At 29.6% G+C, this 15,943-nt stretch overlaps 1 protein-coding gene across 1 annotated transcript; it reads left to right on the forward strand.

The window, feature by feature from the left end:
* Positions 1 to 44: 44 nt before the first annotated feature.
* On the forward strand, positions 45 to 4,419 carry LOC111292082 (proline-rich receptor-like protein kinase PERK4). The gene is made up of 9 exons (XM_089766640.1): positions 45 to 656; positions 874 to 1,510; positions 1,787 to 2,332; positions 2,646 to 2,732; positions 2,822 to 2,892; positions 3,041 to 3,117; positions 3,300 to 3,444; positions 3,697 to 3,858; positions 3,950 to 4,419. The coding sequence occupies exons 2-9, from the start codon at positions 940 to 942 to the stop codon at positions 4,199 to 4,201; spliced, it is 1,911 nt and encodes a 636-aa protein (XP_089622766.1). The 5' UTR covers positions 45 to 656; positions 874 to 939; the 3' UTR covers positions 4,202 to 4,419.
* Positions 4,420 to 15,943: the final 11,524 nt, after the last annotated feature.

Genomic DNA, 15,943 nt, shown 5'->3' on the forward strand with positions numbered 1-15,943 from the left:
CACAAAAATTTTTATGGTCTATGATGGAATCAATAATCGAATTCATGATAATTATTTTTTGTAAACATTTTGTGGATTAAAATTAATGATGTTCCTAGAAAAACAACTCGTGGGAAAACGTGTTTGGAAAACTGAGATTACATAATGAAAAATAGCAAATAATTCTGTTTATAAGGTGTAGACCTTGTCTTGGATTTGCTTTCCTTCTCAAAGCCATAAAAGTTTTTAATCATTCAATATTAATATTTTTGTTTCTGTATTACCTTCGCGTTTGGGTGGTAAGATTTGGCCAGTGATTCTGTCTGTGTGTGAGGTTTTGTTTGTTACAAGTGTGAAAATAAGCGCACATATTGGAGACAACTTTTGTAGTTGAAGTTGATATTCACTGTTTAGGTCTCTTTTTGAAACAAAATATAGCTTGCAACAGGTTCAGTAAGGCCAAGGCAAGGCAGGAAATAGTAAAAAACTAAAAAAGAGTAACCAACTCAAACGAATCAAGGGTGGCAGAGCCAAGAAGTTGGGAGAAAAAGAACCCGAAGTCCTGCTTTGTAGGAAGCCAACGGGGAACGACAGAGTCCCCTTACTAGTATGGAAATTTTACCATGCAACACCTTTTCTCTCTCTTTCCCTTGAGAACCCTTCTATTATTCATTCAGGTACCTGTTTTCTCTTGCAATTTTTCCTTTTTTATCTATTGATTCATTAACCAAAAAATTTTTCCAATCATGACTGAATAGCAAATAGTGCAACATAAGATCAATTCATGAATTTCATCTTATAAGATCAATGTATCATACTTGGCCACAATATATGATCTTAAATGGCCTGCATCTATAAAAATTTCCTTGCTTTAAACCTCACAATTTTCTTCAGGGTTCTTCAGTTGTTTGAGCCTGGCAAATAAGGGAGGGGTGGAGTTTCTTGGTTGGAAGTTCGCAAATGGCACCATCCCCTGAGAATTCTCCATCACAAGACTCCCCACCTGATCCACCGCCATCAAATTCAACACAAGATAGCTCACCAGCACCATCAAGTTCATCACAGGATAACTCAACAGCACCATCATCAACACCTCAAAGCTCACCACCACCACCACCACTATCACCATCCCCACCACCTTCACCACAGTCATCATCATCATCATCATCACCATCCCCACCACCTCCACAACAATCATCATCATCACCACCACCACCACCACCTAATAAAAGTACTAATTCTCCTCCTCCTCCACCACCTCCTAAAAATAGCAGCAACCCTTCTCCCCCACCTCCTTCCAAAAGTAGTGGTACCAATTCAAACACTTTTTCTTCTGATGATGATAATACACCATCCACAAATTCGTCCAGTGACAACAACACGGATGTAAAAATCATTATAGGAATAGCTGTGGGGGCAGGATTACTGCTCCTTGTTGTTATCATCTTTTTAGCAAGATGCATTCAGCAAAAGAAGAAGAAGAAGAAAAGCCACCCACAAATGCAGTACTACCAACCTCCTGAAGCTAAAGGTGATAAAGAATACCCTTCTTTCCTGCTACCGAGGCAATGGCCTTTGTTTTTAATCTGGAATGCTGTCTTTCTTCATTGATGAAACTTTGGAAAAGAAAGCTTGGAATTTTACAAATACTTGCCATAAAGTTCTCTTTGAAAATCAATATGCATGATCAATTATTTATCTTCTTTTGAATCTTGGACCTAGCTTTGATATCCATTCTATGATTTGAGAAACGGTAAAATGTTTATATGGCTTATAAATCTGTTACTATTGTATGGATTATTCACAGCCAGTGGTGATCAATATTATAACAGCTCACAGAATCCTCAGTGGGGCAATGGTTTTCAAGGGGCAGACCATGTTGTCAAAGTACACCCACCTCCACCACCACCTGGTGGTGGTGGTGGCTGGGGTTCACCATCCCCAATGCAACCACCATTTTTCAGTGGTGAAGCAAGCTCCGATTTCTCTGGCCCACATCCTCCTCCTTTGCCACCTCCACCACCAACTATTGCTCTTGGATTCAATAAGAGTACTTTCACTTATGAGGAGCTGGCAGCTGCTACAGGCGGATTTTCTCAGGCCAATCTACTTGGACAAGGTGGGTTCGGATATGTGCACAAGGGTGTGTTACCAAATGGAAAGGAGGTTGCAGTTAAGAGTTTAAAAATTGGTAGTGGACAGGGAGAAAGAGAATTCCAGGCTGAAGTTGAAATAATTAGCCGTGTCCACCATCGCTATCTTGTGTCACTTGTTGGATATTGTATTGCTGGCGCGCAGCGGATGTTGGCGTATGAATTCGTTCCAAATAAAACCTTGGAATATCATCTCCATGGTAAATTAATTTTATGCTTCATTCATCATCCTTTTTCTTTGGTATTGCACAAAGAAATTTGAAGCTTGCACTCTTTCACCCTGGTTCATTTGGTACTTTCGCTGTGAAAAAAAAAAACGACCAAACCAGAAAGGATGAACATTTGTTCTAGAAAAGATTTAAGCAAACAATGATCTAAGCTTTGCGAATGGAATATTTCCAAAAATGGGGAGAATATGTTGGTATCTTATGATGGCTAATACTAACAAAATTACTTATAGCAATGATTCTTGAAGTTCTGCACTCCTAAAATCATTACAACTTTCCATCGCAGGAAAGGATCGTCCAGTCATGGATTTTTCCACTAGACTTCGTATTGCATTAGGTTCTGCCAAAGGGCTTGCTTATCTTCACGAAGATTGTAAGGAATTTCCTGTCTCTTTCTTTCTATATCTCTGCCTCTCCATTTCTTGTTAAGGTTTTCATTTCTTTGTTGAATTATGCATGCAGGCCATCCTCGCATTATTCATCGTGATATCAAAGCAGCTAATATTCTCCTTGACAACAATTTTGAGGCCATGGTATCTTCTCTTCAAATTAAATCCACTTCTTTAATACACCATTGAAATTCAATTATCCAATGATATAAAAACTACCAAGTTTACTGTTATTATTTATCTCGGATCAGGGTATCTATGTTAGCAATACTAACCGAGACTATTTTTATAGGTGGCTGATTTTGGATTGGCTAAGCTGTCTTCTGATAACTACACTCATGTCTCAACTCGTGTGATGGGAACATTTGGGTAAGGAACTGAATCTAGACACAAAAGTGAATGGCCATTATGTGATTAATGTGTTTGAGGAAAAGAAAGATTGAAACTGGAAAATAAATAGAAGATGTTAATTCAAACATATTTCATAAAGGAAAGTGGAAATCAGAACCCACCCGCTAATGGTTTTGATTTTTCTTTTTGTTCTAATGTAGGTACTTGGCCCCGGAGTATGCCTCAAGCGGCAAGTTGACAGAGAAATCTGATGTTTTCTCATTTGGAGTCATGCTCTTAGAACTCATAACTGGAAAGCAACCTGTTGATCCTACTAATGTAATGGAGGACAGCTTAGTAGATTGGGTCCGTACCCTATTCCCCCTCTATATTCTCCAAAATTAATACTTGCATTAGAGTTTAAATTGATGCATTAATTGCCAAAAAATCAGATCTTATCACTATGATTTAGCAAAATGGGGTATAATTACTTGATAGTAAAAAGAATCATACGGAGCAATGTATCAAATATAAATTCCTTTCATTGCAAGATATTTCCATAGAAAGAATGCTGCCACTGTTGTTCTGTTCCTTCCAATAAATGTACTTTATGAACAGGCTCGACCACTTTTGGCTCGTGCACTGGAGGATGGAAACCATGATGAGCTGGTTGATCAACGCTTGGAGCTTAACTACAACCATAATGAAATGCAACGCATGGTAGCCTGTGCTGCTGCCAGCATCAGACATTCAGCCAGAAAGCGCCCAAAAATGAGCCAGGTTTGCAATGATCTCCAACTTTCATAATTTGCCTTTCTAAGATATTACATTTTATAAGTGTGTTTATATATAAAATCATCATGGAAAGCAGATAGTACGTGCCCTGGAAGGAGATTCTTCCCTGGATGACCTGAATGAGGGCATCAAGCCAGGCCAAAGTTCAATCTATTCCTCTGGCGCAAGCACAGACTACAGCAACAGTTCATACAATGCTGACATGATGAAATTCAGACAGATAGTACTGTCAAGCCAGGAATATAGGGCGAGCAGCGAATACGGAACTTCCATCAGCGATCACTCACAAGAGATAGCACCTGCAGGGACGGAAAAGCACAATATTTAACAAGTCAGACCAAAACCAAAACCTTGAAAAACAAAACAGTGATTGTTTACACACATACACACTAATATTGGTTGGATCAATATTATTTTCAGGGTCTTTTTTAATTCAAGTGTTTTCTCTTTATTATCTGGATTTGTATTATTTAATGCATAGACTTGATCATGTATGTTGGCAGATCTCGCTCTGTTATTTGTGTGAGTTTATTGTATTTCACGCACGCGCGCACATACATAAATATATATATATATATATATATATATAAATGTGAAGGTCTTAAAAAAAAAAAAAAGCTTTGGGATTATCTGTTTTTGTCATTTCATTTCATAAGAAAAAGGGAATTCAGGGAATTCTTGTGCATTAGTATTTAATTTTCAAAACCATGTCAACATGTTATTTTGCCTCGTAAAACCCCATACTTTCAAAAGGAAAGGAAAAATGGAAAGTATAAGGTATTTTTGTACGGCTATGTTTGTACTTATATTAAAAAAGATTATCAACCGTTAGATTCGTTAGAAAAGTGTGGGTCCAACTCCAATTGTTTAACCAATTAAAAGATCCAAAGTCTTTTCATTTTTATTCTAAGATAGCCCTAAGTAATAAAAGACGTGAGAGCTGCGTTTTTGGTGACAAGTGAGTGTTGAAAAGGGACAAAAATGTCAAGAAAAATAGAAAGAAAAGAAAAAAAGGAGAATTAGTTGAATGAAAATCGATTTGTGATTTGATTGAGTTAAAATTTTATCAACAATATCAAACTATTCAATTTGGAAGCTATGATGAATGATCATTTATACTGTAAAGATTTATATGAGTTAGTATTAGGTAATTTAACTAAGTCAGTAGATATGAAAGATAAAAACAGAAAGACGCGCAAAAAGAAGCTGACCACAATAAAAAAAGTAGTTGATATCAGTGTGTTCCATCATATAGCATATAAGATAGATGCCCACATTATTTGAAAAAAATTGACAGCATTGTATGAGAGAAAAACAGGCATGAATATAGTTATGTTTGTTAAAAAGCTTACAACTTTAAAGTACATGGATTCAATTACAAAGTACTTGAGTAATTTTTAATATATATTTAATTAGATGATTACTATGGAGCTTAAGATGGATGATGAAATGAAAGCATTATTTCTTTTAGGTTTATTGCCCGACAGTTGAAATACTCTAGTTGTGATTGTTCTTAATTCAACTCCTAATTATAAAGCGACATTGAAAATGGTAAAAGACAGTATGTTTAATGAAGAAGCAAAGCAAAACGATTTAGACCTTGTGAATCAAGCTTTTGTCACAGAGAATAGAGATAGAAACATTAACAGAAGTTAGAAATCAAAAGGTCGTAGTAAGTCTAGACATGATCCAAGTCCAGAGATAGAGTAAAGTGTTTTCATTATGGTAAACTACATCATTTAAAATGATACTGCAAAATCTTAAAGCAAGAGTGAAAAAATAAAAAAGGTAAGAGTTTAGATGATGACAATGTTGTAGTAGTGAATTTATATAGTGATTCAGTTATTTTGATTTGTACACATAGTGATTGCACCAAGATAGAAAATAAGAGTGTATCATAAATTGTTAGGATCAATGATATTATTGTATAAACTAGTACGGGCTACATGTTACTTTGAGGGATGTCAGATACATCCAGATGTGAGAATAAACTTACTTACTATTAATGTCCTTGATAAGAAAGGATATGAGAGTTGACAAAAGAATGTGCGGTGAAAATTTCTCAAAAGATCTATGGTAGTTGCAAAAGAAAATCTATACTGCATAATGTATAAGACATGGATGCAATTGAATGGCAATAAGATAAATACCATTGAGAATGATGCTTCAACAAATACTTAGCACAAAAGGCTAACACACATGAATAAGAATGGGTTACAGGTTTTGATAAGGTAGTCTTTCATTTTCTTGACCAAAGATATGTTTCTTGATTTATATGATTATTGTCTATTTGGCAAGCATCGTAAAGTTTCTTTTTATAAGTGTTCTTAGAGAAAAGAAAACATATTGGAATTGATTCATTTTAATGTATGTGGTCCCATTAAGATTGAGTTATTGAATGATAGCAGGTATTTTGTTACTTTTATTAATAATGCTTCACGTAAGACTTGAGCGTATATATTGAAAAACAAAAGCTAGGTACTACAATACTTTCAAAAATTTCATGTCATGGTGGAAAGGATGACAAAGTTACTCTTGAAATGTATTCAAACTAATAATGGTGAAGAATACACATCCAAAGACTTTGAAGAATATTGTTCAAAATATAAGATTCATTATGAAATGACAAAACTTGAAACATAGTAGCATAATGGTGTAGCTGAAAGGATGAATCGCACCATTATGAAAAAAGTCAAATATACGTTGAGGATGGTAAAATTACCAAAGCCATTCTAGGGTGAAGTAGTCAACACAGCTTGTTATTTTCTTAACAGATCACCATCAGTTCCTTTGGGCTTTGACATTCTAGAAAGAGTGTAGACAGAGAAAAATATTTCATACTCTCACTTGAAAGTTTTTAGGTGTAAAGCATTCATACATATGTTGAAAAAGCAAAGGTCAAAGCTTGACAGTAAAGCCACACAATGTGTGTTTATAGGATATGATGATGAAAATTTTGGCTACAAGGTATGAGATCTGGTGAAGAAAAAAATAGTTAGAAGCGAAGATATGATCTTTCATAAAAAGAAACCATAACAGACCTGAGAAAAATAAGAAGATTACATGAGCTACTGTTGAGTGTGATGTTTTAACACCGACAAAATTTTCATAAAATATAGCTACACATAGTGAAAATGAGCAAAAAATAGAACTTGAAGATATGAATGAGCCAACCATAGTTAATAATGAGCTAGATGCAATCAGTTTTGAGCAGGAAAAACAATATCTTCTACTTGAGAGTGTTGAACAGGGTGAACAGTCCTTTCCACCAGAGAGTGTTGAATAGGAAAAACCACCTTCGACATCAGGCAGTGTAGAGTCTTAGCCTAGAAGATTTACCAGAGAGTACATACCATCCATCAAGTATCCAAGTTCAGATTTTATTTTAGTTACCGATGAGAGAGAGTCAGAGAGCTTTCAAGATGTGCAGACTACTCATAATAGATAGTACTGGTTAAAAATAATAAAAAAAAATAGAGTCATTACGAAAAATGGTACATATGATCTCCGGTTATAAAGATAAGTTTCATTTGAGTGGTATTGAGATTAACAGTTAGTTTGAATATTTGAGTTTAAGTAACTTGATGTTAAAACTGCATTCTTGTATGGTAACTTACAAGATTACATTTATATGGATTAGCCTAAGAGTTTTGAAGTGAAAGGAAAAAAGTACTTAGTTTACAAACTGAAGAAAAGCTTGTATGGCTTAAAATAAGCTCCGTGATAGTGGTATAAAAAGTTTGATTCTTTTATGATGGACCATAGCTATAAAAAAACGGCAACAGATCCTTGTATATATATATAAAAAAATTTTGATAATAACTTTATTTATTTTTATTATATGTTGATGATATGTTAATTATGGGACAAGATGCTAGTATAGTTTACAAGTTAAAAGAATAATTATCTAAGTCTTTTGACATAAAAGATTTAGATCCAATAAAATAGATTCTTGGTGTAGATATTATTTGGAATAAAAGAGCTAAAAAGCTGTAGTTATCATAGAAAAAGTGTATTAAATAGGTGTTTAGTAGATTCAACATGCAGCATGCTAAATTAGTTAGCAGTCCACTTACCAATCACTTTCATTTAAGTAAGAAATCTTGTTTGATGACTAAAGAAGAACAACTAGCTATATCTAGTATTTTTTATGCTTTTGCAATTGATTTTTTTATGTATCTTATGGTTTACACATGGCCTAACATTGTTCATGCAGTTAGTGTAGTGAGCAGATTTTTTTTAATCAGAGAAAAATTCATTGAAAAGTAGTGAAATAAATTTTTAGATATTTGAAAGGCACCTAAAAAATGTGCTTGAGTTGTGGAGTTTCACAACCAGTTCTAGAAAGGTTTACTAATATTGACATGGTAGGTGATTTTGATAGTAAAAAATCTATTTCAAGGTATTTGTTCACTTTTGTAGGAGAAGCTATATCTTGGCAGTCTAAGTTATAGAAGTGTATTACTTTGTCAACTATAAAGGTTGAGTATATTATAACAACCGAAGCAAGTAAAGAAATACTTTAAATGAAATATTTTCTTTTTGAATTAAGATTGAATCAGAAAGAGTATTTGATATTTTGTGTTAACTAGAGTATTTTAGATTTGAGTAAAAATATTATGTACCATGCTAGAACAAAGCACATTGATGTTAATATCATTGACTACATTCAATGATTGAAGAACAACGGATGCAGTTGAAAAAAGTATATACTGATAAGAATGCAACAAATATGTTTACTAAGACACTTTTTAAGAAAAAACTTAAACTCTGCAGTAACTTGACTAGAATAGATTCTTTGACCAAGTAAGTTCCAAATAAAACTGTTATGGTAATGAATTTCCTTCTAATGAGGTTGGAAGGGAAGATTATTATGAATGTGTAAGGTCTAACCCTAATTGTTTAGCCAATGAAAAGGCCCTAAGCCTTTTGTCTTTGACCCTAAGAAAGCTTTACGTAATAAAAGAAGTGAGGGTTGTATTTTTGGCAATGAGTAAGTGCATTGAAAAAGAAAAAAAAAGCTAAAAAAATAGAGAGAAAAGAAAGAAAGAATAGTTGGTTGAAAGAAAGTCAATCCATGGTCCAATTGAGCAAAAATTTTATCAGTAGGTTTATGATTTAGAGTTTTACATTTTAAATGATGAAGATCTAGTTTGAAGCTCTTTAGAAACAAATTCAAGGTGTATTTGTTAAGTTACCTATTTGATGAGATTTCTTCAATTGTCTCTCTAATTATTGATTAGCTTTAATTTTAGCTAGAGAAAAACTTTGTATATCCATTATTTGATAGTAAAGATTTTTTTTGATGGTCTATGATTTTTTTTCTTTACATTGGAAGGTTTTTCACATAAAATTTTTTTTATTGTTGTCTATTGCTATGGGTTTATTGCGATAAATCTTTTCTGTATTATTGTGTTTGTTGTTTTAGGCTTAATAAGATTTGTGTATAATACTTATAGTAATACCATTTTTTTTTTTTGCACATATTCATTTTTACTTAATCAAATAATATAATTTGATTATATTTAAGCTTTGTTTTGATAAACATTTTTACGTTTTGTTATTTGTCTTTAATTTTTTAATTAAAATTTTATTTTTTTCATTTTTTCTTTCCATTCATTTAAAAAAAAAAAAGAAAAAGAAAGTAAAAACATTTACAAAGATTTTTAATGATACTGCCAAAAAAATACCATAGATTTTATTAGAAAAAGATAATATACATAAAAAAAATCATAAATTTCGTTATTATCCTTAAATAATTTGATAATTGCAATGGTTAAATTAATAAGTTTGCACTAGAAATATCTATACAAATATATAAAAATTGTCCCCTTTTGATGTTTTTCTCTGTCATGTTAATAATGTAAAAACAATATGATTATTCGATTATTTTGAGATTTTAAGATGATATTGTTTTCAAGGTTGGTGTGTAGTGTGCTTCGTGCTTCTCTTTTGTTTCTCATTGTGTCAGACTTTCTTTGTTCTTTTTGTTTTCTTGTTTCAGGTTGATTTCTTTATTTAGTCTCATTTGTTCATTTTTTATTTTCTTTTTTGTGGATGGAGTAATTTCAGGTGGGTTAACTCAGAATTCAAATAATTTTGATGTTTTTGTTTATGGGTATGAGTATTTTGTGATTTGTAGTTTTTATTTTTCATATATTATACATATTGTTATTTTGATGGTTTGTGGGTTTTTTTTTTGTTTGGATTTTTTTCTGTGTATTGTGTTTTTTTTTTTTTTATGCATGGTAACTTTTTTGGTTCAATTGTGAATTTTTTTTTTTTGTTTTGGGTTAGTAATTGGAGTTGTGTTTTTGTTGTAAGGTGAGTGTTTTTTTTTTTTTTATGTTTTGTTTGTTAAATTATTTTTGAATTTTTTTTAGTTGTATGAAAAACTATGTCATATTTTAATCGTTGGTTTGAGTTATTTTTTTATTGTTTTTTGTATGCATATGTGTTGTTTGTTTTATTATTTTTGTTTTGCATGTATTGTATAAGTTATCATTTTCATGGTTCCTAAGTTTTGGTATTGTGTTTGGATTGATTTTGGATTGTTGTTATAATGGTTATGAGTATTGATTTTATTCATGGTGGGAATTTTTGTTGTTGTTTGTATATATCTAAAAAATACTATAAATATCTTAAAGTTAGGTGTATTTTTGGTATTTACTTTTAGTTTGCTAATTCTGGTTTAATTTTACTGCAGTTGAAACTTGCTCAAATTGATGGTGGTTGTATATATTGTGATTATATGAGATGGAGTGTTTGATATGTAATAAGAAGATGAAACTTTTGTGGAGTCTGAAAATTTATCTGTGATGTTAAGTGAGTGTGGATATCTTATGTTATTTTGTTATTATGCAATAGTTTTAAAATTTAAATATTTAAGTATTTTGATTTTAATTAAATTATTGTATACAACTTGAACTATTAATATCTCTTTTGAGACTTGCAGGTAGTTGGGCTTTTGTGATTTGTATTTTGATAAATTGAAGTTTTATTTTTTTGAAGGTATTGATCATGTGTTAGAATGTTTTTGTTGTAAGTAATGCTATTATTTTATTTATTTATTAAATTTGTTAAATTCAATTTATGCAGGTTGTTATTAATTAAAGTTTGGGGGAAGATTTAGAAATTCTAAAGTTGATTTAAAATTGGGCTTTAAATGGTTTTTTTTAATTATAGTATATAAGATTCTGTAATTATTTTATATTATTGTTTTGTTTATTATTTAAGTTTATACTTGATTTTGTGATTGATGAGTGTATGCAGTTTTTAGTTTGATTTTCTTGATCTTTTTTTTTTTTTGTATTCTTATAGTTTTGTTCTAATTTTAATAATGGTTTTATGATCTATAGGAATTTGTTGACTTTGCAGTTATTCAAGGATTATTGCTGTTAATAGTTAAGTTAAGATTTGTTTATGATGTTGTTGGTATTTAGTATTTGAATTAGTTTTAGTTTTCGAATACATGTTATTCTATTTTTATTTTTATTGTTGTTTTAGTAGTTGATGATGAATGTTGATTTGGCAATGACTGTTTTGTTTGTAATTTTGAGGTAATCTTTTTTATAATTAGTTTATTATGTTATTTTAGATTTGTTGTATTTTTTATTTGTATTTTTTAGGTATTTAATTATATTATTTTGAATTGGTGTTTACAAATAACAAGATCACTATACATTCGATTTGTTTGTTCTATATGATTGTATGGGCATGCCTGAGAAATTTTTTATATATCTGAAATTTTTACGTATTTTTTTATATTTACTTCTAAATTCTTTTTTTTTTTTGTTTTTAATGTATTAGAAACCTAATCAAATTGATGGTGGTTGAGTAGATTGTAGTTATGTCAGTTTTAAATATATGTAATTTTATTTTTATTTTTTATTGTGTTTTTTTATGGTTGATGTAAGTTTATACAGTTGTATGAACTGTGATAAATGTTGTTATACTAATGGATGGTTTGTTTGTAATTCTGAGATATTTTTTCTAAGTGGTTTACATTTTTTCATATAATTTAATTAATTTGTATTGAAATTTTTTTTATGTATTGGATTATGTTATTTTAGATTTATTGTATTGTTAGTTTGTATGTTTTGGGTGTTGGTTTCAATAGTGTTTTCACTAATTAATTACAATAGCTACATGAACAATCAAGTTTAGGTTTGACATAATGCAGTTGTTTTAATTATAATGATTTTAGTGTTTGTGTTTTTTTACTAAAGTGAGTATGAATTTATTTTGCTTTTTATGTTGTTGCAGTATTAGAAATTTAATATTAGTATAGTTAGTTGGCTATGAGTTTTAGGCGAGTGTGAGGTTGTCTTAATCTAGGTGATATTTGATTATTATATATGCTTGAATTGTTGCTATAATTGTTTATTTTCATATTGTTTTCTTTTGACAAAATGGTAACTGAATGTATTCTGTTTGAGTTTTTCTATTGAAAGGTGGTATGGTTTGTGATATTGTGCTAATGCTTTCATAATATAGTGTTTTATTTTTATTTTTTTAATGTTTGATGGTCTATAAGGTTTGTATTTTTTTTTTTTGTATTTTTTAACATATTTTGTGTTTTGAATATGATGTCTTTTTTTGTAATGTTCTAATATATTTGTGTAATCATTTGTATTTTGTTTTTGTTTTATGCCATTTTTCTGTTGTGGTATATATTTGGTTAATTGCATGTATCATATTATATTATTCATTATTACTGTTAGTGATTGTTTTATTTTGTATAATTAATCAAAATTTTGTCATTATTATTTGAGTTTGAAATTTGTTTTTGTATTTATATTTTTTTCTTATGTTGTTTATGTTTTTGTAGTTTGTAAAAATTCGTTAATCTTAAGGTGATTGCAGAATTCTATTAGTGGAGATTAAAGTTGAAGTTTGATAATCTTTTTGTAAACTTTTTTTGGCTTTTAATTTGATGTTATTTTTAGTTTGCTCATGTTTAGTATTATGTTTATTCTTTGATGAAAAACTACAAATTTGTGTTTTCTAAACTGTCTTAATTGTTATAATGTTAAATATTAAAAATGGGTTGATGTTAATATTACTGTAATTATTATATTAATAATTAACTTTGTTAAAAGAGTTTTATTTGTGGTTTGTATTTCAGTTAAGTTTTATGTAATTATTTTTCTTCTTTTTTTGCAAGGTTTTAGGCCAACTTTTAATTTTTATTGTTTTTACGGTGTTTTATATTAAATTAGATGATGAGTCTGTCATAGTAGTTTTAGGACAGTTAGACGAAAAATTTTAAAATAAAGAAAAACAGAATGAATCACCTTCAATCTATTTTGTTAGATGCGATTAGTCACTTAAAAAGTTTATCTTTTTAATAAAACAATAAAAGTGAGTTTAAAGTTTATTAAAAGGATAATTTTCGATCTACAAAAATATAATTGCATTCGGGAGTCAATTACGCGTGAAAAATGATTAGCACGCGTACAGTGCCCATAAAAATTGGCACCCATTAATCATATGTTATTTTCATTATCGGATAAAATGGTTTTGGTTTGGAATTTAATAATAATTCCCTTTACTTTTGAAGAAAAAAAAATCAATTTTATTAAAAGTTTTTGTTTAAGAATATTATAAAAATCTTTAAATTAAAAAATTACCTTAAAATTCTTCAATATCTGGGTAAAACTTTAAAGATAACTCTTTTCACCTAAAATTGAACCATGATGTTCCTTGAAAATAAAAATAACATTATTTGCAAAAGATAATTATTAGTAATTCTCCAACATTTAGATAGAGTACCAAAAATTATTTCTTTTGAGATGTTATTTTTGTTTTATTTTATAATTTCACATTTAGAAAAAAATATTTTTATGCGAAAAAGCTAATGATGGTACTATTAGGTAGTAAACAATAATTAAAGGCATAAATATGCGAAATGAGTGCAAACAATAATAAATAGATGCATGTATGCCAATATTTACTATGTATAATGATGAAATGCAATTTGACATCAGGTCCTTATATATAAGAAGATCACCCTGACTCTCTAACATATAGATAAAGTTTATGTGTGACTATTTATATTTAATATCCCATTTTTTGTGATATTTTTATTCCTTTGTTTAACTTTATTAGTATTGCAGGTTTAAGATTTGTATGAAAAAAAAACTTAATGAAATAAATTTTTTTAAATACCCCATTTTCTAAGCAACATTCGTGAACAAATTACTTCATATGAGATTTTTATATGTATTTTTAAATTTTTGTGATGGTTTTAGGTGTGGGGTTAGGTTAAGGTTTTTAAGGTTCGAATAATTTTTTGGGCGATGATTTGGGATTGTGAGTTGAATTTAAGGTTTGGGTTAAATTTAGGGTCTTGGTGGATTTTTAGGATTTAGGATCTCATTTTAGCATTTCAAGGTTTTAGGGTTTCACGATTTTAAGGTTTCGAGGTTTTAGGGTTTGGTACTTTAGTGCTTTAGGATTTTAGGGTTTCAAGTTTTAAGGTTTTAAAGTTTTAAGATTTTGAGATTTTTAGGGTTTTAAGGTTTTAGGGTTTTAAGGTTTTGGATTTTAAGGTTTTGAAGTTTTAGGTTTTTGAGATTTTTAGGATTTTAAGGTTTTAGGTTTCAAAGTTTTAAGATTTCGAGGTTTTAGATTTTAAGGTTTCCAAGTTTTGGATTTTAAGGTTTCAAAGTTTTAGGGTTTGAAATTTTAGGGTTTTGTAATTTTAAAGTCTTGAGGTTTTAGGTCTTAAGGTTGAGAGTGTTAGGGTTTCAAAAATTTTTTTTAATATTTTTATGAGAAAAATGAGAATTATCAATAACTTAAACTTCTTTAATTATCCCCAACGTCTAGGTAGACTTTCGAAGCAAGTTTGATTTTTGTAATTTTTCATTTTCCTTAGCAATTTTATATCGATGTGACATGAAGCAAATAAATTATGCAAATGAATGTTAAAAATGAGAATCATTGATCTAATCAATTTTATACATACTTTATTCTTATTTATTTATTACCATTTCTTTTTTAAAATTAAAAGTGAAATAAATTTCATTTATTATTTAATTTACTTGTGAAAATTTTTCCTTTATATTTTAATTTTAATTTAACTTAATTAATTTTTTAATTTTTTTTAGTTCTTTAATTCCTCAACATTTAGGCAAAATTAAAGTTTTTTAAAATATGATTTGAATTTCTCCCAATATCTAGGTAAGATTTTTAAGATCATTTTGCATTTAAAATATAATTTTTATCTTTATTCCCATAAAATATTTTTCTAAAGAAAATTATTTTTAAATCATAAAATTAATATTTTTCACTTTTTACTCAATATTCGTTTTCTATTTTATAAATCATCTACCAATTAGCTTTCAAAAATATACCTACATTTATTTTATAATAAAATATAATCATTATTTTCCATAATTTCTAAAAAATATTAACAAACATGAACGAACATAAAAATGTTAAAAATATATATAATAGAATTAATAGCAAAAAAAAGAAAAAAAATAAATATACCTGATTGAGACTTTAATAATAAAGTCCAAACCCACAGTCAACCCAATAAACCAATTATTGGGCTAAAAAAAAGATCCAAGCCTTGTTCAAACAAAATTTGGGAACTCGCTAGGCTTAGGCCAGGCTTGAAGTGAGCAAGGATTAAATTTACGGCTTAGGTCGATTGGACCTGGTTAGCGGGTTAAGGTCAAATGCAGGTTGGGTAGACTCGCCTAGTGACTTTCTTCTTTTTTTTTTTTTTTAGCTACTATAAATCCTTAAGTTTTTTGTTTATTCATTTCTTTTTTCATTAAAAAAAAAACCTAACTTCTTCAAACAAAACCTAAAACTCTCTATGGCACATAAACATCCACCTCGTCATTGCCAGACCATCATCAACCGGTGGTATTCTTTTCCACTTTTCTTTTTCTTCCTCTTTTTCCTTTTTTTCCTCCATTTCTTTCCCAGACATCGAAATTGACTTCTTTTTTTCTTTTTCTTTTTATTTTTTTTCTCCCTTTCTTTTCTGCTGGCTCTAGAAGTAAAAACTGGTTTTTTTTTTTCTTTTCTTTTCGATTTAGCACTACTTCTC

This window comes from Durio zibethinus, chromosome 10 (assembly GCF_047325235.1).
Source record: "Durio zibethinus cultivar Kanyao isolate XHJ-2024 chromosome 10, ASM4732523v1, whole genome shotgun sequence".
Lineage (NCBI taxonomy): Eukaryota > Viridiplantae > Streptophyta > Magnoliopsida > Malvales > Malvaceae > Durio > Durio zibethinus.

Coding starts and splice junctions, on each gene's coding strand:
- LOC111292082 (XM_089766640.1), top strand. CDS start 940: ATGGCACCATCCCCTGAGAATTCTCCATCACAAGACTCCCCACCTGAT. Junction 3,445..3,696: donor AGGACAGCTTAGTAGATTGG/GTCCGTACCCTA, acceptor CTTTATGAACAG/GCTCGACCACTTTTGGCTCG. Junction 3,859..3,949: donor AGCGCCCAAAAATGAGCCAG/GTTTGCAATGAT, acceptor CATGGAAAGCAG/ATAGTACGTGCCCTGGAAGG.